Below are 25,934 nucleotides of genomic sequence, written 5' to 3'. Positions count from 1 at the left end.
TTTCACTTCTTCATAATATGATATAGACCACTATTACCACAAGGAAAGATCCCATTTCTAAATTCTTTCACTAGCAAATTCTTATGTAGGAAGTTTAAAATGTTGCTTATAGGTAACTGAAACTGATATCTAATTTACTGTTGCAAAATTCAAACATTATACAAAATCTCATATAATCCATTTATTCATTAAAATTTAAAATATACCCTCTCAAGCCCAGAATTGAATATATCAATGTTTATCTTTAAAATTTTAAACTAGATGCTTCAGTGGTCAAAACTACTTGAACTGTAGCAAATACAGGTAAAAAACAGCAAACTTGGGTTAAATCACATAAAAAAACAAACAAACATGTACATACAGAAGGGACCCAGCTGTGCAGACATGTTAAATAAGGTGTGTTTCAGATTCTAGCCTTATTAAAGCAGGTACATCAATAATCAATGCAATCCACTGCAGGGTTTGGCACACCATTTTTATAGAAAGGAAAACAGTAACTGCCAATCACAGCATGCTCATTTTAAATGTGAAGTTTTAAACCTCAGGTGACTGTGGCTGGCATATTAGGTTGCTCCAGCTCCAGCCTATCAATAAACATAATTACCTTTTTCTTTCACCATGGCAAACAATTTTTCTTCGTAGTGGAAGCAGCAAGAATTAGCTGAAGTAATTTAAAGACAATCTCTTTTCCAGCAGTGTTTGGCTGAGGTGGATTTTAAGAAAAAAAAAAAAAAAAAAAAAAAAAAAAGAAAAGAGGCAGCTTATTCCAGATAATTATCTCCCCCGGTCAGATTTCCCAGAAGGTCTGATCAAATCCGATTGCTCATCACTTGTCTCTTTCCTTCTTGTGCCTCTTATCTTCCACTGTGATCCCTGCCTATGGCTAATGGCAGCTCATACCCTGCTCCTGGATTCTGCCCCTTGTGTTGAAGCGACCAGCTACAGCTGCCGCTGTGGAACAAATGCTGAATTCCACCGTCCCTAATTTCCAGCCACTGACACCACCTTGCATTCCTCTGCCCTCGCAGAACGGGGCTGGCAATGTAATCTGCTCCCGAATGACTGGCAAAAGGCTGCAAGTGGAGAGTTGTGAGGGAGAACAAGAGAGCTGTTCCAATGCACACAGAAAGCTAAAGTGGTATTTATGAGTTTCCTATGCTTTTATGTACTCGAACTGAGCCAAGATCAACAGGGGAAATACAAGATGAACACAGGCTAATGCTGAGGGAGGCTGCAGCACAGTGGCATTTCCACGGTGAGCAGTTTATCCATTCCTGGATTTACCTTTAAAGCAATTACTAGACCACAAAACATGCTAAAAAATAGTCTTAATGCCTTTTGACCATAGTACAGAAGAGAGTAACTTGTAATCTGTGCAAGATGAGAAGACCGTCTCTATTCTCTACTTGAAATAACAATAAAAATAATAAAAATGAGAACTGACACCACTCAGTGGTTCTGAAGCACAGCCAAGAAGTGTCACAGACAAGTTTTTTGCTGTGGGTCAAAGTAAGTGTTGTATTCTGAAATACCAAATAATTGTAAACTATAACACCCAAGTTATTCTTTGTAGATGATAGCTGTAGGTATTCAGGGAACTGAGAAGAGAGGAGCATATTGAAACAGCAGCACTGACACAGGAATTTCACCCCCCAACACATCCCCAACAAGACAAAGCATCAGTGTCGAATCTGGGCATCAAACTGTCCTTCGAATTTATGGTTTTCCAGGCACTAAACTCTACTGAGAAATGACTGGTCAATAAGCTGACAGACCAACCAACCAAACAGACCAACCCTTTACAATATTGTCAAGTCTCATCATCATATAGCAAGGTTCTCTTTTCTATTAAAAGACGTGGGTCAGAGTCTGATGAGAAACAAAGCTTTTCCTTTATAAGCATCTTTTTATTCACAGTTATGAAAAAAAATTGGAAATATGACTAACCAAAACCCTGAATGCCCATTAAAAACCACTTGTATTTAATACATATGTACTGTTAGCATCAAGATTTTGGGGAACTTCTATCACTGCTACTGTATGCCACTTTTTCCTTATTTATAAATTACTTCATTCCTCATTTTAGCTAGCTACCAGTGACTTCACCAATGCAAACCTACACCATCACACCTTTGCCTAGACAATAAGCTTTAGTATTTGTGGTTTAAAGTGGAGAAAATGACAAGGGGAGATGAATTGACTTGCAAAAGACAGAGAGGTGACCTCGGCAGCAGAGAACTGGGTCAAATGTAAAGATATTCAGCACTAAATTATGGACAAATTCACTAAATGATAGTTTCAACTTGACCACAACTCAGTGCAAAATGTGCTTTAGATTACATGATGGAAGTGAAATTACATTCATACTGCACCCTACAATTATATTGCTCACACCTCCACAAGGGAATTCCTTCTCAATGCTACTATATATAGGGAGAGAGATATTAATGTAAAGAAACAAGCTGTAGGCATCAGCCAGACAGAGCAGCAGATGGCTGATACCTGCTGGAAAAAAATCAGACCACGCACACAGCGTTAAAAATATTTGCAGTAAATAAATTCTAAATGTTTTGTATAAATGCCACCCAGAACAACGGAAATAAATCAAACAAGCCAGTCTGCCTCACCCGTAAGATCTCTCTTATTCAGTGACATTCTTTAATAAATAAATCACTAAGAGAGAGAAAAAGATAGCCAGAGATACAGGCACATGCTTGGAAAAAAATAGTTATTCTATTCTAACAAATCTAGGCTGGCCTTCTATTGTTAGCAGTCTAACGTGTAAGAGCAGCACAGCCCAGGCAGTCTGACATTCTTGCTTCTATGACTCAGTGTGTTACTATTAATAGCATTTGAGGCTCAAGTGGGGAGCTGGGCTGAACCCCACCAATGCTGAGGCATAATCCATTATGTCACATTTCTGACACATCAGAGATGTCAGGTTGTAACTCAACCTGGCCGTGTTCTTTTTCAAGCAGTATTTTGTAAACAGTTAGGGGACAGCCCCCTGAAAGGGGCACATCTGACCTTCATTCATAAATATTTGATTTGATGTGCAGAGCACAGCCTCTGGACACACACCCATGGATACTGTTAACCCCTTCCAGTGTCGTCGGACACCCTCAAAAGGCTTGCAATGATTATAATTTATTTTTTTGTTCCAGCAGCTGCTGACACAGAAGCTGCCTGTTGGTATCTGGACTTTGTGTTCTCTGAGTCCATTCCTCCATTTTTCACATGTGCTAGAGATTAGCACTGCTGTATCTCATCTCACCCATAGCCTTTCCTCACATCGTTCAGCCAGGAAAGCTGCAATGTTAGACTGGAGCAGCATGCACCTAAAAATAAATTTAAAAATACAGACTGCAGTAAATTATGCTGGAGATTTAGGAGTCAAATATAATATGCTCCTGAGTAAAGAGATACAAAGAGCAGACGTTAGTATTGTAAACAAAATCTCTTTACACCAGGATGGTTTTTGGTTTAAATCTCATTGTTTTAAGCCTGAAGACTAAAATTTACCCTGCTGTACAACTCAGAATCTACTCCGACATGCTAGAGATGAAAGAGGAATAGATAGCAATTCTAGAAACAATCTCCTGGTACTTATTGTTATTTAGAAGTGTATATTTTAAAGGAAAGCAAAACAACCCCTTTTCTTTAAACAACTTTTGCACTGTACAAACTACATACAGTCTCCCTTGAACACGGCATGGGTGGAAGAGTCACAAAGAGTACACTATAGCTAAACAACATGCTTATGTTGCTGTTATTTTCTGGTGAAAAATAGTCTGTGCATTCAGCAAGAGGCATGAGAGCTGAGATCACTCCACAAAGGGAAAGAGTTAAAGCAGTTTGTTTTGCTTTTTCTTGTACTTTGATAATGTTGCAAAAGTATGTGTAAGATACTAAGCAGTTTAGCTATGATTTAAGGTTTGTTATTCTCATTTTAAAAGCTGGCTTTCATATTTTTATCTTGCACTCATTCTTCACAGATGAGATCATGGCTCAGAAGTATCAGCACACAGTTTTTATAATATTTCTTCAAAATGGATTGGTATCTCCCGTTCATCAACCAATGAAGGAAAAAGTCAGGCAGAAAACAGAAAGGGAAAGAGGAGAAGTTGTTCTACTAAATAAATCCAGGAAAATACCCTCTGTTTAATGTCCTTGCTTCCAGCAACAAGCCTGGAACAGTTTCCACAAGAAAGGCTGCCCCAGGCTTCCACAGCTTAACCACTGTACAACCTAGGTCAACTGAGAGCCATCATTTCTGCGAGGTCTTGATTATGGCATTTTGCAAAATGCTCCCTTCTCCCGGAAGGAAATGTCACTCTCTCCTGAGTGCTCTAATTGTTATCCTGACTTAACTGTGCCTGCTTAAATGAAAACCAATAATGTCAATATGGGATTTCTTGCAAAAGCCCTGTGACCCAGCAGTGGTCCCAGTGCCCTGATGGGAAAGCATTCTCAAAAACTATATGGTTAAGTATTTCCTGGCTTCTGTTTCTCCTGAGCATACCCTCCTCCAGCAATCCTCTGGTGTCTCTTCCTCAGCCACATGGACAGCTGACAGATTTTCCATCTTTTGGAAGTAGCTGGAGCAGCAGTGCTCCTTAAGGACTGCAGCAAAGAAGACAACAGACAACTGACTCGGGAAAGCCGATGGTGCCGGGAGAGTTTTTCAGATTCACCAGAATCCAATGAGCAGCACTCAGCCTGTACCTGACCAAACTGTTCCCCATAATAAATGTGAATAGCTGTGTTTGCTCCTGAAGAAAGACAAGGTGCTTAGTAAGACACATGTTGACCTGTTGTCTCTCCAGGTTCTTACCTACCCCCTGAGCAACCCAAGTCTTCCCAAGCCTGCAGTTGAAGTTCTTCTGTGATACTCATCCTACAACCTCTCCATACCCTCCCCACAGCTTTTGCTCTGTAACAGCTTCATCCTGAAGCTTGTGCAACAGTCTTAGGCTGCCAAGCCCTGCTCAACCCCACCTCCTCACCATGCTGCCCTGTGTGGAACCAGCAGAATGTTAAGGAGGCCCCAAAGACTGAACTCCCCACTGCAGATCCTCTGTGTTGCCCTATCACTGTTTTAAACAGTCTAGAGGAGCATACACAGACCCACCAGAGCAGAATATGGTTCTTTCTCAGGACATACTATGGTCCTGCAATCCTACTTCTTAGGATAACTGTAATCAGTAAGTGGTTATCCTTACCAATAAGACTGATCTTTAAGTAAATAATGCTTGATGGTCTGGGTCCTACCCCGGCTCTTTCTGCTATGCTGGGCTTTTCTTTGTAGCCCGTGTCATGCCATTTGGAATTCAATCAGGCTGTAATATTCCTGTTTACAATCATGTGTTGTCATTCTTTTAGAGTAAACAAAATTAAATTTCAGAAGATACATCAATCACTTGATTCAGCAAAATAAATAATGTGTTCATTCTGACCTGTCAGGATTTAGGGGTTTAGTGCTTTTTTAATAGGACTATTTCATATTCTTTAAATACTCCTCAAGAATAAAACATTTGTGAGGTTTGGATTTACTAAGGGGTCTGGATTTCTTAAAGCAAAATTTGATAGTCTGAGGTTCTTGACAGTAGGATTTTCTTAGTAGGCTGCTATTCTGTGTAACAGGAATAGTCTGCAAAATGCAGATAAAACAGTAAGACTGATGTTTAATTTGTTGCAAAACAAAATAAGGAAACCAATACACTTGACTTTGCTCTAAATATCAAGAAGCCTATAATACACATCTTATATAAAAAAGCACCTGAAACCATCAGATCATTTTTAAAAACAGATGAGAAAAGATTATACTGCTTTGCATTATATAATATATACATTATACTGCTTTGCAGTAGCCCCAAACATATGGGTAATCTTCTGACTGCAGGTATGTACAAACATTAACCTCTGAACAAACATTTATATTATTGATAGAACAGCTGGCTTCCAAATGGCTTATGTTATTGCTAACCCATAGAAAGGAGATCATGCTTTCTTCACACCTGTGTCAACTTTTACACTGTGCACACACACTTGGCACTGGACTGAGCTGTAGTACAGTAATATGATCTAGTGACAATGGTTTAAACTTCATATTGTTTTTAAAAACTACCATATGAAATCATCACTATTCACCTGCTATAAATGGAATTTATCTAGCCAAATCATGATCCCAACCAATACTGTCGCTGATAAAAACATAATAACCATCACTGACAGTAACCACAATTACTGCTGAAAACCACAACTCGCAGGAAGGCAGGAATCCCCAACAGGAAAGCATATATGCAAGTGTCATGCTTTACCGTGCATGCCTAAGGTTAAGGAGATTTGATACTGAAAATCCACTTCAGAATTGGATTAACTGTGTAGAATAACCCCCACAGCCTGTCATGGGAGGTTTTGGCTCAGTGAAATCAGCAGGAATGCAGTAAAGACTCACTACTCTAAGAACTTCTCCCTGAGAGGTCCATGAAACACCAGATCGAAGCAGCTTCCTGCCAATCAGTTAATTTGCAGAGTAAAGAAACAAGTTCTTTGTCTTGCAGTGCCAAGAGACGTGACAGAGTCTCTCACTAAACATTAACCTTTAGCGTATGTCTCAACAATATAGAGAACAGCAAAGCAAGTCCATAATCCCTGAAGGCGAGGCAACCCACTATGTGGACACTGGATACATAACACCCTTACATTTAAACTGGACCAATCAATATTCACTATGCCAAATGAAAAATTCCTTCTCTTCTGATTCCATATGGAACTATAAATAGGACTCTCAAAAAAGGCACCTAAATCTGTCCTGCAAATGTAGCTCACTCCCAACATGTATTTCACAGTCCAGTGTCCTACCAAATGAACCACAGAGGAGCTCAAAGAAAAGATAAAAAGATGCTTTCCAAATAGATACAACTTGGCTGCGCAGTGTAACATTAATATATCCAAACAAGCTTTTACAACACATAAATTTTTTATCACCATTCCAGCTTCTGGAGTGGCTCTGATTTTATCTGCAAGATAGGGAGGTCACTTTTTTGAATGTGAAAAAAGATATTTGAAGCTTTCTTTTAGATTATTTGCTGCTGTTTCAATAGTAGGATCACCATAACAATATTAAGTAGACATAAAACAAATTGATATTCAAAACCAAGTAATTCCAACTTCTGCATCAACTGGAATTTTTTAACAATAACTACAAAAGCTATTTTGCTGCTGCTCACAGTCAGTTTACACCCATCTAGGGGCTTATTACTGCTGCTCCAAAGGAAAGAGTCACATATTTTAAAAGAGAGTTTGACAACTTAAGAAATAAACAATATGGAATCTTCCGAGTACTGATCTATACTAATAAGCTAATTTGGTTTGTGCTTTCTGCATTTTAAAGTTTAATGGTTCTATGTTTCACATTGAAAACTGCACAGACAGCTGCACTGCCTAATTCATATGGTAACAAATAAATGATGAACAACCCCTGGTACCACATGTTTCTGCATCCTACCATGAAGACCCACTGTCTAAAGGAAAATAACTGAAAAATCAAAAGCAGGATAATGCAAAACCTGTAATCACAATCACCCATTCTAACATCATCTTCTTTCCCTCTCAGCTGCACCTTGTCTGCATGACCTGGGTGAAGAACATTCCTGCTTCCCTGTCTTCCCTTCTCCCAACAACTATTTGCCCACAGAGATCTACCAAGCATCCATCATTCTCTCAAACTAAGAGCCACTTTTAAGGTCTCTACATACAAAAGTCTACTTAGTGATATCCCCACCTCTCAGGCATAAAGAAGGAGAAGGAGCCAACAGCAATAAGCATTTATCTTCTCCTCAACCAGTACATGGGGGACATATGGGAGTGGATGAAGCAAGGGAAGCCAGACACCAAGCCTCTCACTCCTGTTCTACTCCCTCCATGCCCCAAAATCAAAGCTGCAGTGAGTGATGACAGCCATTTCCTATGCCCTTCTCTCTGCTCTGAAGTTTCCCCAATATTTCACCTTTTGGATAAGCAGAGAAGCCCCAAGGAACAGCTTTTAGAGCAGACGAAATAGCAATTTCTACTTCTCTTTTTCCCATCCCAGTGCCACCAGTATTTTATCCGCTGTCAGAAAGACTAGAACTTCTTCAGCTCGAGACCAGCTTCCATTTCAGATTTACCTGTATCCGTCCTGTCTGCAAAGGCTGTGTTGGCTCTGGACGCCCCCAGACCGTGGGAAGAGGGGACACCCCGCTCCCCTGCCCCTTCCAGCACTGGAGGGGAGCCACAGCTGCTGTCCTGCTGCAACCCTGCCCAGGAAGGGGGTGGCATTTCTCTTTGGGTTGTTTGATTAAAATACCAAGGTTATGCAATTGCAAATGACGGACACGGGGAGGAAGTTTCCATCAGATACAGAACAAAGGCAGGACTCCCTGTAAACACCACTGGGAGTGTGCAGCCACAACGTGCGCTTTCCAGCCAGAGCTGCCTGCACTCGTTGGTATTACGGAGTTATAGAGCAAGGGAGATCTTTGCCTCAGTTCCTCTTAACAATCTTCACACTGTTGCTATTGCCTATGTACATAGCACAGAGGGAACCACAACATTTTCATTATTTCTTTCAACTTACAGCTGATTTAGCTCATCTTTCTTGCTAGCACCTAGTAACAGTAAGAACTGCAATTTTGCTCTTGTTTAGGGGATTACAGATAACAAAAAATTTAGGAGAGGGAACAGTGGAGCCCTACAGAGGTGAATTCAGTTGCTCTGAACGATGCTCCCTTAATGCAGATTAATGCTAAACCACTGATTTACTACTAAGCCAATTAGCTTAGACTGATCCAAGCACTGGACTGCCAGAAATCTGAAACAGGAAGCCAAGGGTTAAGAAGCTATTAATTGTTCTAATATTTTAAGTAAAAATGTGGCAGTGATTAAATTGCAGTAGAGATATTGAAAATGGGCAGAGGATGAAGAACTGAGCTTAACTGATTACTTTTTCTTTTTACATTTCATTAAAAACAAAAAAACCCAAGCTAACTGTGCATATTTAGAGAACCAAAGATTATTAGGACCTAAAAGAGATGGAGTTTCAGCTATACTTCTTCCTCAACACTTAACGGCTACTGAGTAATTTTCACAAGAACACTTCTCTGTGCTTTTCAGGACAATGCAGAACATATCTCCATTTGAGAATCCCTAACTCATCTGAAGATTGACTAAATCCCTCACTTATCACTACTCTTCTAGATTGAGCAAACCTAATTCCATTAATCTTTTCTCATAAGTCTTTTTTGCTAATACCATTCCCTCTGTGTTCTACTCATTTCCCTCCAATTTATCAGTACCTTTCTCAAAATGCAATGTTCAAATGTAGAGACAGCTTCCAGCAGAGTTCTCTTCAGTGTCAGGAACAGAGAAAAATTACCTGGCTGCTGTATATAGCACAGCCCAGAATATACATATATATATAAGATCGCAGAAAAAGAATGGCAGCAGTATTATAGAGTCAATCTATATTTACATTGTGGTAAGCATCATTATCCTCCATGTACTTTTCTGGATCAGTGTGTGTTAGTTTCCATTTCTTACCTGTGCTAGTCCACGCTTAACACTTTTAGTCTCTGAAATTCAACTGGGTAATTTCAAACCATTCAGGTGACTTATCAGGACTATTTTGAATTAAGACATTGTCCTGCAGAAGGATGAAATAATGTTCCTAAATCTGTATTATCACAAATTTTAAAAACATGCTCCCTGTTCAATCATATAAGTCAGTATTATTAAAAAAAATATATTATAGGGACTGAGGCCAGGAGAGATTGCTCACTTGAAGGAATCAATTTGAAAAGCTATCAAAAAGAAGAACCACCTTATCTGCAGTACAGGAGCAATCTGTTCAGCACCTCTCTGCATCTAAAAAGTACCACCTACTACAATGCCAACGGAACCTGGATTTTCCTCTCACACATCACCACTTGCCACATCTGAGATTGCTTAGCTTTGGACACCTGACAAGTTCACACAGCACCCCTAAAATCCTAAGTCTGTAGGTCACACCGAGTATCCATTCTGTGGGGATCTACTATGAACACCATTAGCAGGTAAGACCAAAGATTAAAATAGGAATTGGTTTTTTTTTTTTATTTGTGACTTCCTTCTTTCTGTTCAAGTAACAATAGGGATTGGTGTTAAAGAAACTGCATCCTTTAGGGTGATCTTGGGCACTCCTTGGTACTAAGAACAGAAAACGGCAATGGGGTACAAAGAGTTCATTTCCTGACTGGGGGCTCCGCTTTCTTGCTACAGTCCAGCAAGAAAACCCTACTAATGCAAGAAAGCTGATATGTGGGAGCTTAAATGTAAAACAGCATGTGAAGATTCCAATGTTTTATCCTCCTCTAGTATTTTATAACTGGACATTTTATTTCAAAGTTGTAAAGTCCATTCCTCTCAAGAACACTCTGCCTCTGTGTCTTCCCTCATATCACCCTGTTGATCTCTCAGACCCCTCCTCTCTGCAAATACACACACAGAAAAATCAGACCTTCTTTCTCATAAATCAGACTACTATCAAAAAATCAGACTACTATTTCTCATAGAATAAAAAAGAATAGACTATCTCAACTGGATTATCTACAATGATTATCTGCTCCAACTGCCTGACTAATTCAGGGCTGACCAAGTTAAAGCCTGTTAAGGGCATTGTTCACATGTTTCAAACACTGAAAGCTTCAAGCATTGACCACCTCTTTAGGAAGCCCATTTTAGTGTTTGACCACTCTCTCAGTGAAGAAATTCTTCCTAATGTCAAGTCTAAACTTTATCTGGTGCAGCTTTGAACCATTTCCATGCATTCTGTCATTGGATATCAGGAGAAGAGACCAGCACCTCCCTCTCTACATCCCCTCCAAGGAAAGAGCAATACAATCATAGACTGCTTTAGGTTGGAATGATCTTTGAGTCCAACTCTTAACCTAATGCTGCCACGTCCGCCACTAAACCATGTCCTTAAGTGCTATATCTACACATCTTTCAAATACCTCCAGGAATGGTGATTTCACCCCTCTCCTGGGCAGCCTGTTCCAATGTTTGATAGCTCTTCAGGTTAAAAAATTTTCCTAATATACAATCTAAACCTCTCTTAGTGCAATTTAAGGACATTTTGTCTTTTCCCATGGCTTGTTACGTGGGAGAGGACACCAACCTCCACCTCACTACAACCTCTGTTCAGGTAGTTGATAAAGTTCTACCTGAGCCTCCTTTTCTCCAGGCTAAGCACCTCCAAGGCTCCCTGAGCCACTCCACATTAGACCTGTGCTCCAGACCCTTCCCCAGCTCGGTTGCATTTCTCTGAATGAGGTATGGGGTTGTTGTGACCCAAGTGCAGGACTCAGCACTTCAACTTATTGATCCCCATACAATTGATCCAGCCAGTCCAGATGCCTCTGTAGAGCCCTCCTGCCCTCAAGAAGATCTACATTCCTGCCCTACTTGTTGTCAGTAAACTGACTGAGAGTGTACTCAATCCCCTCCTCCAGATCATCAATAATTACATTAAACAGGACTGGCCCCTGTATTGAGCCCTGGGGAACACCACTAGTGACTGGCCTCCAACTGGATTTAAATTCATTCAGCACCACTCTTTGGTCCCAGCTACCCAGGTAGTTGTTTTACCCAGTAAAGGGTAAATAGGACCTTGGTGCTTCACAGATTTTCTTCCACCAGTCCAGCTTGCTTCCTATCTCCCCACTGGGATGTTTTCCTGCTCTCCAGATTCCTCGCATGCCTTTCTCATCCTCTTAGTTCCTTCTGTCTTCCTTTACATGATCCAACAGAAGCAGCCATTCTCACAAGTGATGCTTTAAATAAAGACCATTACATAAAGAGGTACTAAATTCCTACAAGAGGTCAGTTAGGTAATATGGTGTACATCTCCTTTCCCTCAGGTGTGTATCACTGTGGCAGCCAAAGAGTGATCAGTTTGGAGGGTTGCATAAGGTGTCATTGGTACAAGTGACAGATGACAGTATCTGGTACAAGAAGCAACATCACACAGTTTCAAGCCAGTCTTCTCTTTAGAATTCCACTGCTCTTTTGCAACCAGTTTTCGACTCTTACTAGTCCTGACATTTTTCCACAGAGTCTTGCCTTCAGAAAATCAAAGCCATGTCCTGAACCAGGCTAAGACAGATTTTGTTGCAGCAAACTATGATTGGCAACCTCTCTAATGGGAAGTATCCTTACCTTCTCCCCTACACACAGGAGGAAAGGTGGCTCATCATTCTTTGGTCAAATGAAATCAAGAGAAATACAAAATGAGGGTCCTTTCAGTGATTCAGAGCTGCCTTTCAACTCCTTTTGTTTTAAGTTTTCTTCCAGTTTTAGAGTATTTTTTAACTGTCTGTATGATGCTACCATTTAACTTTATGAGATAGGTTTAACCTCCAACATTCCCATTATGAAGGGGATAAATTTCAGGATACAAGTCCTAAGTAAAAGCAAGTCATGGGTTAAATGGATGAGATTCCAAAGGCTCACCTCCTGACCACTAAATAGCTCTGCACCTGTTGATAATTCCTGACCTTCCAAAAAACTAAAATATGGGCCTTTCCTGATGGTTATGATCCACATACAATCAGGAAGGAAAATAATTAGTGAGTCTCCAAATGCCTTGAACAGTGTAATTTCTAATCTCTGTTTGCAAAGCCAAATAGAGACAGCAAACTGTCTTCCAGCAGGGTTTCTAAGCTGCTAAATCTTGTAGTACTTGAGGGACTATAATCCCCAAGCAGCACAAGCTGGCCTAAGAGACAGTCTTATGTGTTTTGCATCTTAAAGTCACATACAGCATTTACAAGAAGGCGGTTTTCAAAAAGCATTCCACTGGTTTTGTTCTAAGCAGATGAGACTCTGATTCTGATTGCTTCACAGATTGGAGAAAGATGGGACACCAGACATCTTGCAACCTTTCAGTCAGCATTATACACAGCACTGGAAAGCAGGACCACCATATCCACCCTACTGAACAGTAGCACCCATGCTGTAGGATGAAAGGAAAAAAAACCCCAGTGGTTATTTGCATTATCTATTGCAGCGTAATGCTAAACAGAACCTGTCCCCCTACCTTTGTAATTGCTTACAAATGAGTGAAGAACTGCAGAATTGCAGATTTCTAGATTGTTTAACCCCATATAAATTAGAAGAAATTTGCACACGTGCAAAAAGGTCGCTCGCACTTTGCTACGATAGCAAAGAATTTCTCTGGAGCCCTGCATGGATTGATCATACAGCAGGTCACTCTTCATTCAAATAATTTTCACCTCTAAATTGTGGTTTATAAAAATGCCTAATGTGTCTGCAGAAGTTTTCTCCAGAATACCAATGTGAAATACTGTGGGGGCTGGCAATGGAGAATGATAGTTGCTTTTTCTAGTTCACAGCTATATTACATATTTGCCTCATGTTTTAGCAACACTTTAATTAAAATTTTTGTTTTAAAAAGAAAATGATTACTCAGAAGCAGTAACTACCTGAAACAGCACATGGGTTTTGGGCAGTTCTATTCTTACAGCGTGAAGTTCACTGGATACAGAGCTGACTAGCAGAAGCTTTTGCACATAAGAAAAAGTGACATATACCAAAGTAAATCTTTGAAGAATACTTGCCTACCAAATACAACCAGTATTAACATTTTGAGGAGCTGCACAGAGTGACAAGTATGTGGCAGCTTTCTTGATCTTCTAAGTATAGGCAAAATTCCAGCACATAAGCAGTTTGGATTATCAAAACTGAGGTCCATAAAGCAAGTCCTAGAAGGAAAAAAATCTTTGAAATTTATCTGAAAGCTTCAGATTAACATTTATAGCCAATTTCACAGACTGGAGTTTCCAGAAAACTTTTTTTTTTTTTAAATTTGTAACGGACTGTAACAAATTGGTTAAGCTGATGAATTCCAGATATAAGTTCTCCCACCACTGATAGCTCTATTAAGTAATAAACCAGTGTTCAATGTTAATTAAACCCAAATTTCAGCAACTACCATGAGGAACAAGGAGCATTGTTAGGACTCTGCACATATACCCACATTATGATACATGTTGAACGCAGTTCTATTCCCCAATTTTCCAAGGGTTATAACAGAATTAGCAAAATATATATAAAAGGATAATCAAAGGCATGGACTGACTCCTGCACAAATTGCATCTAAATAAATTACGATTTCTTATGCTGAAAAAGGAGGTACCTGGAAAAAACGTACAACAGAAGTCTATTAAATTCACAAGTGACAAGAAGGTGAACACAGAAAGACTTTTAATCACTTCTTCAAATTCAAGAATGAGGCAGCTTCAAATGATACTCCTTGGTAATAACTTTAAAACAAACAAAAGGGAATATAGTTTTACAGACCACCTAGGAAAGCTCAGAACACACTACTACAGCATGCTGTGCTTTCAAAAGGTACTTTTCTAGCTTAAATACTTCTGAAGTTTAAGGTCCCATTTGTCCCAGGATGGCCACATAGAAAGAGCCACATCTATGTCCATCAACTACTTTTGACTATCCAGATTCTAATTTGGCTTTTTATTATTCTTTCCTTCCTCTCTCTCAGTGATAAATATTTCTCCACACCTGAACACACTTACTGTCATAAACTATCTTGCTGCTATGCTAAAAATAAGGTAACTGTAAAGCAATTTAGTCTATTCACCAATCAAAAATCAAGATCCAATGCCAGTCTTCACTTACCCAGATCCTCAGGAGTGTCAAATAACTGCTCACACAAGTAATAGTCATCTGGATTCAAGTAGGGCAGTTGCTTCAGCAAGCTCTGCTTAGGAATGAGATACAAGACCTCTGCAATGTTCCCATCCTCAATTACTGACATCCTTCTGACTGAATTTCGAAATTTCACTTTTTCCAGCACCAGTTCTTCACCTGATCCACACAGCTTCCCAAAGCTGTTTAAGATGGGGAAAGAAGGCATTTCTATTCAGAAGAAGGTAGGGAAAGCAACCTGTAGTGCATGCAGTCGGTCCACTACCCACGGCACACTGCCCTTTCCAATCCTTCTCTTTTTCTCTTATCCAGCAAAGGAGATTAAGGAAGATATATTTTTAGTGATTATCTTCAAGAGATCACAACAGTATGCTTGATCAGGTGATTGCCATCTACAACTACTGTAATCAGTTGAATCTCATCCCCACAAATGCAAAAAAATCAGAAACAAAACCATAAAGAGTATCTGAAAATCAGATTAATATTCAGGACAAGAGAAAGAACGTAACTGAGTTATATAAGAGGATTAGTTTAAAATCAAAAACCTTGCTGTGTCAAAAATCTTATTATGGAAGAATCATCATCATCATCATCATCAGCTACAAAGGCACATCTGTGCATTTAATCTGCCATGGCCCCCGTTCCATGCCAGGTCTGTCTGTGTGCTACAGTGAAAAGGCTCTAGTAAAGGGAGAGCATGTCGATCCTCCTTTTTGAGGAATGTACCAGCACTGGCTAGCACTGCTTCATAAGTAGATTTCTTTGGAGAAATCCTTTCTGCAGCTTTCACTGCCTATTGCAAACGAAAGCACTTAAGCTTTCCCCTAACTACTAAGGATTGGTTCACTTCTGCTCTTCCTCTCCACCTTCCTGCAGAGCTGACAGCAGAAGCTTTGCAGATACTGTGCCAACCCTTCCTGCTTCACTTACAAGAAGTATTTACATTAATCCAATTCCAGTGACTTGCTAATCTAATCATCTAATGAATATTTCTCCCTGGGGAAAGGCAGAGTTAATCATCAACAGGGCACTGGAAAGTCACAGGAAATTCCAAAGCAAAAGATATTAAAAAGAAAACAAAAACAACCAACAACATTCATCATCTGTAAGAGAAAATTACAGGTAGACTCCTGATCTGGACCTGCTCAGAGACAACTTCAGATTTTTTACTGAGTGAAATTCCCAGAGACAAATGCATAACCAGTGTCTGGCCCAGGTTTTCTCCTTAACACACAGAAGTTAACTACAGCTGCAAAATGACCTGGTGTAATCACCACACTGCTTCCAGTAAGGCTTTTACTAAATTAGCAGGTGAAAAAAACCTACCAATAGGCTTACTGAGCACAGTGAGAAACTGTCACTTAATTCTTCCCTCAAAACTCAGAGCTCAAGTACTAACTCCAGATGGGGACAGGCTTTGAAGAGAAGACTGCTTTATTTACGGTTTTAAAGAGAAAATATCATCACATAAATCCAGACTTTGATCATCTCTTATTACACAGCTCCTATGAGGTCAATCACATTTTATTTCTCAAGTAGTATGACTTCTATATTATCTTGAAAACAAGCCTGAAATCACAGTTCCCTTAAACAGCCAGTCTCCTGAGTTTTCTAATCAATCACAGGTACAGTAGGGCAAAGCCAGAATAAATCTGCACACTGTAATAATTTTAATGAGGTGATGTATGTTTGAGGGGGAGCTGGTTCAATAAATATAGCAATTCCAGTTCTGCCTTAGAGTATCTTGTATCAGATCAGACATCTCAGCAAATGCTGTGTTTTAAGCATTCCTCCTAGGAAATGAAGCTTTGCAGCAATTTTTCAATCTCTCCTAGATTTCTCAGCCTACTGACCTGTACACTGCAGCCCCTCAGTGGAAAAGACAGCTCTGAAAATCCAAAACCTTCTGCCACTTCAGCTGAAGGTGGATCACCAGTGCTTAAAGCAGAGGGATGACTCATAGGAGATGGCTGGGTGCACGTTGACACAAGTATCTCTCAGTGTAAGAGCGTCATTTGTTGCTGGATAATCGGTGAAGGATGTTGACATCTGACAACAGCAGTGCCAACTCTCCTCACTGACACGTCATGGTGGACTTTGCCCTTTGAGGCAGGTGAGGCAAAAGCACACATTGCTCATACATGAACTCTGCTGCAGAAGTTAATCCTCATAAAAGCAGAAAGGTGAGCTCTGCAGAAACTGTTTAAACTACGGCAACATTTCCTTGGCTGCCTAAATTCCGGAAGAAAAGCTTGTCCTTCATTGGAGTTTGAACACACTGCTTTGAGACTGACTCCCCATTATCTGCTGTATCCATGCTGATTCCAACCTTCAGCTCTAGTCACCAAGGCAGTCATTACAACAGCTATTGCAGTAAGAACTAAACCAGTATGACCTCTATATCCACTAGAGAAACAGTCAGCCTGTGGCCACTGTAGAAGAGTCTGATGTTGTATCAGTGGCGCACAATCCAGCGTCCTTCCACCACCAAGACACATGGGATTGGTGGGGGACCACAGACCACAATTTAGGGACCCTAACATGTCACTGCAGAAGCATCCTGCTTAATTAAAAAAAAAGATCCTCCTTTCTCTGAGAGAGACTTCTCTAATGCTGCCCCTTTCCAGCCCTGGCTATTGCTGTCGCTGCCTGAGAACCACCCTTTCAAAGACCATATGCCAGCTGCTCCTTATAACACAAAGCAATATAATTTTTTGATAGTTTTTTTTTAAGTACAGTGTATGTGTTCAAGAGCCTCCATCCTGTCAGTATGCAATATAAGGGGACAAGCAGTAGAAATGAGCAAAATAAGACCAGGAAGCATCAGTGTGGCTTCCCAAAGAAGACGAAGGACTGTTTGAAAAAGTAGGACAAGGCCTGCAATACACGGTTACCAAGCACTGGGATTTAGCCTTAGTCTGAATCAAAAAGTCAGTTGTGATCTCCTACCACTTAAGTAAAGCATTCAATTAAGTGGAAAAGACTGATTTCTAACATTCTGGGTGAAGAGAAAAGAAAAAGGCAGGAAACACAAGGGCACAAGCTTGTTCTTACGTTTCTTGAAAGCCAGTCTCAGGAATCCAGGGCACTCAACTCAGAACTAGTGTTGAGGAAATTTTCTCAATATCTGCCAAGTAGCAAATCATGTTTAAATCACTGCCAATTCAAAGCCACGTCTAATCCAAGTAGTCAGTGTTGGGATCTCGAGCCTTCACAGAGCACAGTGTGAGGTATGGGCACTTTCCAGACTGACAATTTTCACAGGGGGCTGGCTGGATCTGAGACAGGATTAAGCAGAACAGCTACTTTAAATATTTTATCTCATTACCAACTTTATAAATATTTTATTTATAAATATTTCCAGTTGTCTCAAGATCATTTCCTATTCAATCCCCTCTGAATTCACCAAACCAATTGGCTGCCTGGATGATAAAAATACATGTATGTTTCATATGCAACCAGGAATAGAAGCTTCTGCACTAATTCTACTAGAACAGAAGTAACAAAAAAATATGACTGCAATGCACAAATAAATTACAAAACAGAACAGCGAGCAGTGAGTAATAGTAAAAATCAGACAACAAGGGCTAAACAAATTGTAGAAGAAACATCCCTCCATGCTCCAGAGCAACACTGAGAATTAGACTTGCCCTTCAGCTAAGTAAAAGGCAGAAATGTGTAGTGCACTAATGCTGTCTTTAATTGTTTCTGCCATCAGAGTTAAACTTCTTGCAAATGCATTTCAGTGTGACTTTATTCTTATATTGAAAGCAACAAAAACCCCAAGCAAAAACCCAAGAAATTGAAGTCAGACACACTAGCTCTGCAAAACCTAGCTGCAAAAAATAATCAAAAACACAGGAAGGAAGGTAAAACAAAATGACATTTTCCTTTTCCCTCATACCACTAGGAGGGTAACACATCTATTGCACAGGTAGGTAGCCCCAAATAGTGTTTCTTGCATCTGTCCAAGGCCACAGGATTATCACAATTATCTTATTCTCCCATATAAGAATTCTCAAAGATATCAAGAGTAAGGAGGGGAAAAAAAGGGCGTTCACATAAATGAAAAATGAGCAAGCACTATATCTATTTATACCATGAAATATAGTTATCCACACAATAAAATAACTAAAACAGCAAGCGACAGCAAAAAAATTCCAATATTCAAGTTCACACACAAAAAAAAGAAACAAAACCTTGTGGTAAAATTACTTCACACATGAAAATTTTTCACTTTTGACACACACAATGTACTTACTCAAGACTGCAGGATGACGTACAAACCCTTAGCTATTTACTGTAAACTTGAGGAAACACTTCATCCCCACAATGAAGACCAAAAAAATCCACATGCACATCTTAATTTCTTTACCTAAATGTCCAAAACAGGCAGTCATCTTCTGGGCATACTGACATAAGCCCTTCACACTGTAGGGTTCCTCACCAAGGACCTGCTCAGTCATGGCTTCAGAATGAGCTGCCTTTCTCTGCAAAGTCAACCAACTACTGCTTGCTTGAGACTGATAAGACAACAGAGCTTCCTCTTCCAATTTATCTCCATTAATAATTCAGGTCCTACATAAAATTTGCTGAGGTTTAAAAAACGGCACTGCAAAGCTCTTTTGTGGCTTTTGAAGTAATCATATTTTAGTCCTTAAAAAGTATCTCAGCTATTATATTCCGATAATTTACAGGAAGTATTTTCAAATTGAAACAAAATCCATTCCTTTGCTGCTCAAGGGGGAATATTGTTGGGATTATGCTCAGATCAGTGAGACATTTAAAACATTCACCCAGCTCAAATCCAGAAACAGAATGACCAGCACTACTAAAATGTGTTAGTACATATTGTTTAGTGTTTTCAGCAATGACACGGACAGTGGGATCAAGCGCACACAATGAGTGAGGTGAAACACTGGCACAGGTTGCCCAGAAAAGTTGTGGATGCTCCATCCCCGGAAAAATTCAAGGCCAGGTTGGATGGGGCTCTGAGCAACCTGATCTAGTGGAAGATGTCCCTGCTCATTGCAGGAGGGTTCGAATAGATGATCTTTAAATTTTCCTTTAAACCCAAACCACTCTACGATTCCATGATAATCTTGCAAACCAACATGTCCACTGCTATAAGAACACCACTAGTTCACCCTGCACCACTTCTCAGTGCTGTATATCTTCTGGGAACTGAAAACCCCAAAACAGCCCAGGTACAAACATCATTGTGTTTTCTGGTACTTTCCAGCACAGCATATTTCAGAAGAACTAAGGCACCACAGCCAGGAGCAACAGGAAGAGGGTATTTTCTCAGCTCACTCACTGGAGCATGAGGCCCATCTAATCTTGTTGTTATCTTGGTTGAGAAGAAAATACATGAGAACTGACTCAGCAGTCCTGCTGCCAGCCAGCTGCAGTGGCCACACATACCTATCTCTGTTCTGCTTGCCTAAAAAATCCAGTACTAATCACATCATCAATGAAATCTACTTAGCTAAACACTTGCAGAATGGTTTTGGCTTGACTCGGGTGATGATTACCAGGGAGGAACAGGTGTTCCTCACAAAGAAATATGCTCCTTGTTCACTACACTTGGTTTTTGTCCATTCACTTGACACTTGCTGCTTCCTTACTAAGACCATATCCACTCCTGAAAAAACATTTAGTAGAGATCATATAATGACTGCTGATAGCCACATTAAGCACTGTTACTACTAAGCAGACACTTTAAAGAGAGATCTGTGCTAGTACATCTAGATGCAAATTTTATTCAGAACAGATTGAAAAGCCTGGTTATTAGTATTTAATAATACTTCAACAATTTATTGTCTACAAAAGCATAAGAGGTAGGAATTCTACTGTCCGCCGGTCTCTACCAAGTTGGTTTGCTGGTTTAAACCCAAGTAAGGTTCTACAAGGTAAGCCATACTACTGCTTATGGCAGGAGGAACAGAAAGACCACAAAGCTACATGGCATCTCTGTGCTGACAAAAAAACAGAGTGGCTCACTGAGAAGGGCTAACTCAGGTTAAAGTGATATCAAAGGCAGAACGGTTTGTGTTGTAACTCAGCTGAGCAACACGATCAAGCAGGAGTCTCCCACACAGGCTTGTTACCAACCTGCCACATCGAATTTTTTCTCCATTTCTATTATAACTGACCTTTGAGTAATCATTAGCCAAATTCCATCCAAAACACCTGTTTCAGCAGCACACACATCTGAAGCACAGTAGTGAAGAAATGTTACAAAGTCTGTCAAGTTGATGAAGTCCTTGAAAGTCTAAGTGAAAGGACAAGTTCAAGCCTCAATAGGGTGAAGCTACATTTGTGTTGTTGTACACTGAGTTAAACTTCAACTCTTTGTAAAAACATCTGGGGATCTCCCAAGGTGGCACACTGCAAACTGAAGCCCAGGTTTATACATCAACAGCAAGACTTGCGTGCACAAACTCTTTCGTTAAACTAATTCAGAAATAAGAAAAAGATGTTATTTTATGTACTGGTTTCTTGGTATTCATTCAAAAACATACATGAAACATCGCTTTGCTTTTATTCTCCTGTTACAATTCGTAACCAAGAAAAAACACAAGAGAAAACACAACTGCGTTTCTCAGACTTAACTAAGACCATTGTCATGGTTTGAGAAAACTGTTTCCCCCCACCACAACCATGCAGTGACAATTTCCTTTCCCAACTGATGACATTTGCAAAATCTTTCAGCTGAATTAAAGCATTGTGCTCAGCTTCCTGTTATCAACTATGTATGATAACTTCCATGGCACATGAGCCTTTGATAACAAAGCCCAGCTTTGCAGTGCATTGTAACACTGGACAGGCAGCATAACAAGCTCTTGGGAATGCTTTCCCCTTTGCTGTATGCTCAGAAACTGAATCTGACTCACTTCCCTAAATCCCAACAACCACCAAGTTTATCCTCCAGTGAAACAGTGAGCAGAAGGATTAAACAAACAAAGATATCTAAACAATATGCTTGAGGTTACATCTAATCATCTTTTTCTCAGACAAAAGAGAGAGCCATTTACCTTCACATGAAATTATTAACTGGGCTGAAATAGTACACAGAAAATCAATCACCAAATGAAATACTCAAATGATGTTAGGGGAAAAAAAAACCCACCTCAAAACAATAATGTCAGTTAGCAAAGTACTGTCTACTACCTCTCCAAGCCTTAACATGGGATTTGAGAAACATGCTGTCTCTGCTCTCTCACAGACTTGCTGTTCATCCCTAAGCCATTCCCTTAATCTCTTTCATTGTGTTTCCCCCTATCACTTTCCCCCCTCACAAGGGATTTGTAACAATAGGTACATTAAAGACTGAAGTTTTCAGATTCTGTGATAATGGAAACTATAGAAGTACCACAGATAATAACACTAGGAACTCGCTGGTCAGCATTAAAAAAGAGGTCATGTAAAGCATAGCTGAGTGCTTCTCCTTGATCTCCATTACCTTACAACTTCATTACCATATTTCTCAACGATTTTCCAATAGATTGCAGCCCTTATTTAACACTAAAAGTGCTCATTTTCCATGGAAAATCAGGTTATCAGGTAAGGCAAAGAGTTAATTCTGTACATCTTCTTGCATCTGAAAATTCCATTTTTAGTTATTCTTCCCCAAACAAGCAAAATCCTGCTACCATGGTTGCTGTAGCTAGAAGAGTTATCAGGTTATGACAAAAGCTATTTACCTTACTTTATCAATTCCAATGTTTATTTCAGAGTAGTCATGGAAAAAAATAATCTCTCTTCAAATCTATTTTCAGACATAAAATAACAGTGTGTGCATTAATGGATCTGTCTATTGCATTATTACAAGATGAGGTGGCTCAGCATTTTATTTCCTGGCAGCACAAGGCTAATCTATTGATCTACAATGTCAAGAACACTACACTGTGTATTCTTACAGCAAAACCAATCCTCTTTACCTATATGTGGGAAAAAAAACAACTGCAATTGCTGACAACTGAAGCAATCTTGTAGGCAGGATATAGTGAAAGCTATATGAAATATAAATATAAAAACTGCTGCACCCCCAAGACTCTGTATGATTGAACAATTGACTCCACAACACAATTTAAGTGCTTGCCTATCTTAAAGCTTATAAATAATCCCACAGCTTCCGTGGGGCTGAGCTCTATGCTAGAAGTCAAAGAGATGCCTAAGCCACTCTGGGGAGCAATTAGCCAAAAGGATCCTGCCAGAAGCTGGCAGTCCTTCAGATCTTCAGTAGGAAGCTTTTTTTCTATTCCTCAGCAATGCTTAGGTGTCTTTTATTTAAACAGAGCAAAGACTTTCAAGATAACTGTAATTCCTTTAATCATACTTTTTTTTCTTTACTTTTCCTTTCTTGAACTTTGACATTTTTCTTCCAGCTAAAAGGAGAAACTGCTTGTAACATTCTCTTCACAATGTAGACTTCATAGGAACTGAGACAGAAATACTTTGGGAAGCAAAGAGATCAAAGTTGAAAGCTTTATTTATTTCCTGTACCCTTGTAAAGAATGATGTGTTACAAGCATGGCATCAAAGAAAGCACCACTCCATTTGTTATGTATTGAAATAAACTGCATATTATTATACACCCTTCTGACACGTCACATAATTACAAAAATATGCACAGTAACTTTACCGAAATGCTGAACAAAGAATTATACAAGAAGAAAGTCTCCACATCACTGCAGAGCTACCTGAACATCTTAGGTTGACATTACCCCTTCTTTCCTAACAGTAGATCTTCTGCTGTAGATGTAGCACCAGCACACATGTTCATAAGAATTAAGTATTTCTCTTGCTGCATCCAATTCACGATGTCTCCAACATCGTAGCCATTCTCAGACCATGGCATAACTCTAAAAGGATAACTTCTGCAGTCACACTGCCCTCTCCTAGCTTCAATGAAGTTTTAAAAGAGATTCTTTCTTTGTACTACAAGGACTAATTTAAGCCCCTACCAGAAGCCAGTACAAACTTTTTGTCAATGTCCATCACAACTAAGAATAGGAGGTTACCTTTCTATACAGTGGAAAGCATGGCACTACTACAGGATGCCAAAAATGACATCAGATTACTTCATTCACTGCCAACATTCCTAATAAAAGCAGCTTTAAATATGCTGTGTTGGCTAACCTTTGTCTTCTAATTAAATAAATCCTACAGCACTGCTGAACCCTTCCTCTTGTGGTCAGCACTATCTTATGGTTAAATCAGCTGCACACACACACACAAGTGCTCAAAAGAGCCATGTTAAAAACTAAGAAACTGTCAGTTAAGCAAAATTATGACTCTATGAGCAGCTCACTTCTCACACAGGGATCACATTCTGCACAGGCAAAAATGAGGTATAGTCACATCTGAAAATGCATTGGTGGGGCAGACAAAACACTTGGAATTTGTTTCTATCTATGAATGGCAGGAAATTGCATATAACATACCATGTACCAACTAGTATTTGATAAAGAGAGGTTTTGGTCCCCCTGGATATTCTGTGGTCATAGAAACAGTTTGCTTGTTTTTTATTGAGAGTTTACTGGAATCTACTCAAATAAGTGCTGTAATCTGGCACCATCAGGAAAAACAACAGCCAGAGAAACACAGCAAACTTCCAAAGCTGACAGGACATTAAAGAGGAGACACATGTTCTTGATTTGACAACAGGTATAGCTGGGTTTGTTCTTTACCAGTGCCACTCAACACAGGACAAGCCTTATTTTACGATATTTCCCTGACATGTCCGATGTTGTGAAGCCGTGCCTATCAAATCCCATCAGAGTTATTCAAAGATAGCACTAAATCTTGATCCTGTAGAGGAAGTGGAGGGCACTCACAATCTAGCCCTCTACAATTTTAGAAGAGAAGGTAGGAGATAAGGTCTTACAACAGTGGGAAAAATCATTCCAGTGGTATCACAAACTACAGGAATGGTGAATGAGTCAAATGGAGTAGCTAAAAAGAATCTAAGACCACTACATTGACTACTTGACTGACATTTACCCTATTGTATTTGCAGCAGTGATTTACAGTAGTACTTCTTAAGCAAGAATTTCTTGATTTTATCCTGACATTACTTGACCAAATGACATCTATTGATGTTAATTTTTCTTGTAAGGTTATGTGTGTCATGGGTTACTAAGAAAAGTAGTTTTTCCAGCTAGCGAACTTTAAACACAAGTGTGGGATTTTAATTAATTTTAAATTAACTGTAACTAGAACATAGTGTAAAGTCAAGATGGCCCTGGCCATCTTTGAGGGAGGATCTTCTGCTGCATTCTTAGTCATCATCATGGAGTCTCTGTACTTCTTGTTACTTAAAATATATTAAATGTTGCATCTAGACAGTTGCTTCACCATGAGAGGCCTGGTTCTTCAGTTTATGTAGAATGCAAACAACTATTAATAGTACATATTAGGAGGTTAGTTTGTTTGGGTTTTTTCAGTGTAAACACTCCCTCAGTCTAAAGCAAAACTTAGTTTCCTTTTATTTGTGTTGATGTTACCACTGTGGTATTTGTTTAAAACACAGATTTACCACTGACACAAATCAACGACCAAGAAAAAAATCCCTTTTCCATGAATTCAGCTTCAAAATTCCTCTGGTATTAACACTCTCTAGTCATCTTTAATTTTTTTGTGGTCAGAGTTTCGTTCTGGTTTGATTTAGGAATAGTTCTGCAATGAAGAATAGCAAAACAACAACAACAATTAAAGAAAGTAGGCAAGCCAGCCAAACTGTCAGGCTGTGTGAACAAAAACTGATTGATGAACTATTTCTACCAGCACTGTGCAAAATTTTCAGATGAATCAGTTAAAACAGGTGCTGACCACCACAGCATTTATCAGAAGAAAACCTTATGTTCTAAACATATGTTGTGCACATTTTCAGACTGAAATTAGCTGGCAGCTTCCAGTTACTTTCTTTTTAACTAGGAATGAATTATAAGATAATGCCTTATTTGGTAGTGGTTTTCTGATTCTTTTGTTATTGAGGTTTCCCCTCCACATTCATGCTTTCTTTGAAATCCAAATCCTCCCAGTACTTTTCCTTGAATCAATTAATTCATTCCGAGTAAGTAAAGAATTTCAGTTCTCCAGCTGCTTACTGGGTTATCATCAGAATGAGGTCAGGCCTTCCACCTTAAAATAGACAGCTG

At 39.5% G+C, this 25,934-nt stretch overlaps 1 protein-coding gene across 2 annotated transcripts in view; it reads right to left on the bottom strand.

Annotated features, from left to right (window-relative positions):
* Positions 1–25,934, bottom strand: part of ABLIM1 (actin binding LIM protein 1) — a 196,634-nt gene that overhangs the window by 118,674 nt on the left and 52,026 nt on the right. Inside the window, exon 1 of one of the 2 annotated variants that reach the window (XM_039383743.1) lies at positions 605–682. The exons of the other annotated variant lie outside the window; for it this stretch is intronic. Within the exon in view, the coding sequence (XP_039239677.1) occupies positions 605–620 (16 nt within the window). The 5' untranslated portion in view covers positions 621–682. Of the gene's footprint in view, positions 1–604; positions 683–25,934 lie in introns of those variants that run through there. 2 annotated transcript variants of the gene reach the window in all.

This window comes from Pipra filicauda, unplaced genomic scaffold (assembly GCF_003945595.2).
Source record: "Pipra filicauda isolate LSUMZ 115617 unplaced genomic scaffold, ASM394559v2 scaffold322_size837228_pilon, whole genome shotgun sequence".
NCBI classification, from domain to species: domain Eukaryota; kingdom Metazoa; phylum Chordata; class Aves; order Passeriformes; family Pipridae; genus Pipra; species Pipra filicauda.
The sequence above is the reverse complement of the archived record's forward strand: the minus strand, read 5'-3'. Positions and strand labels throughout refer to the sequence as shown.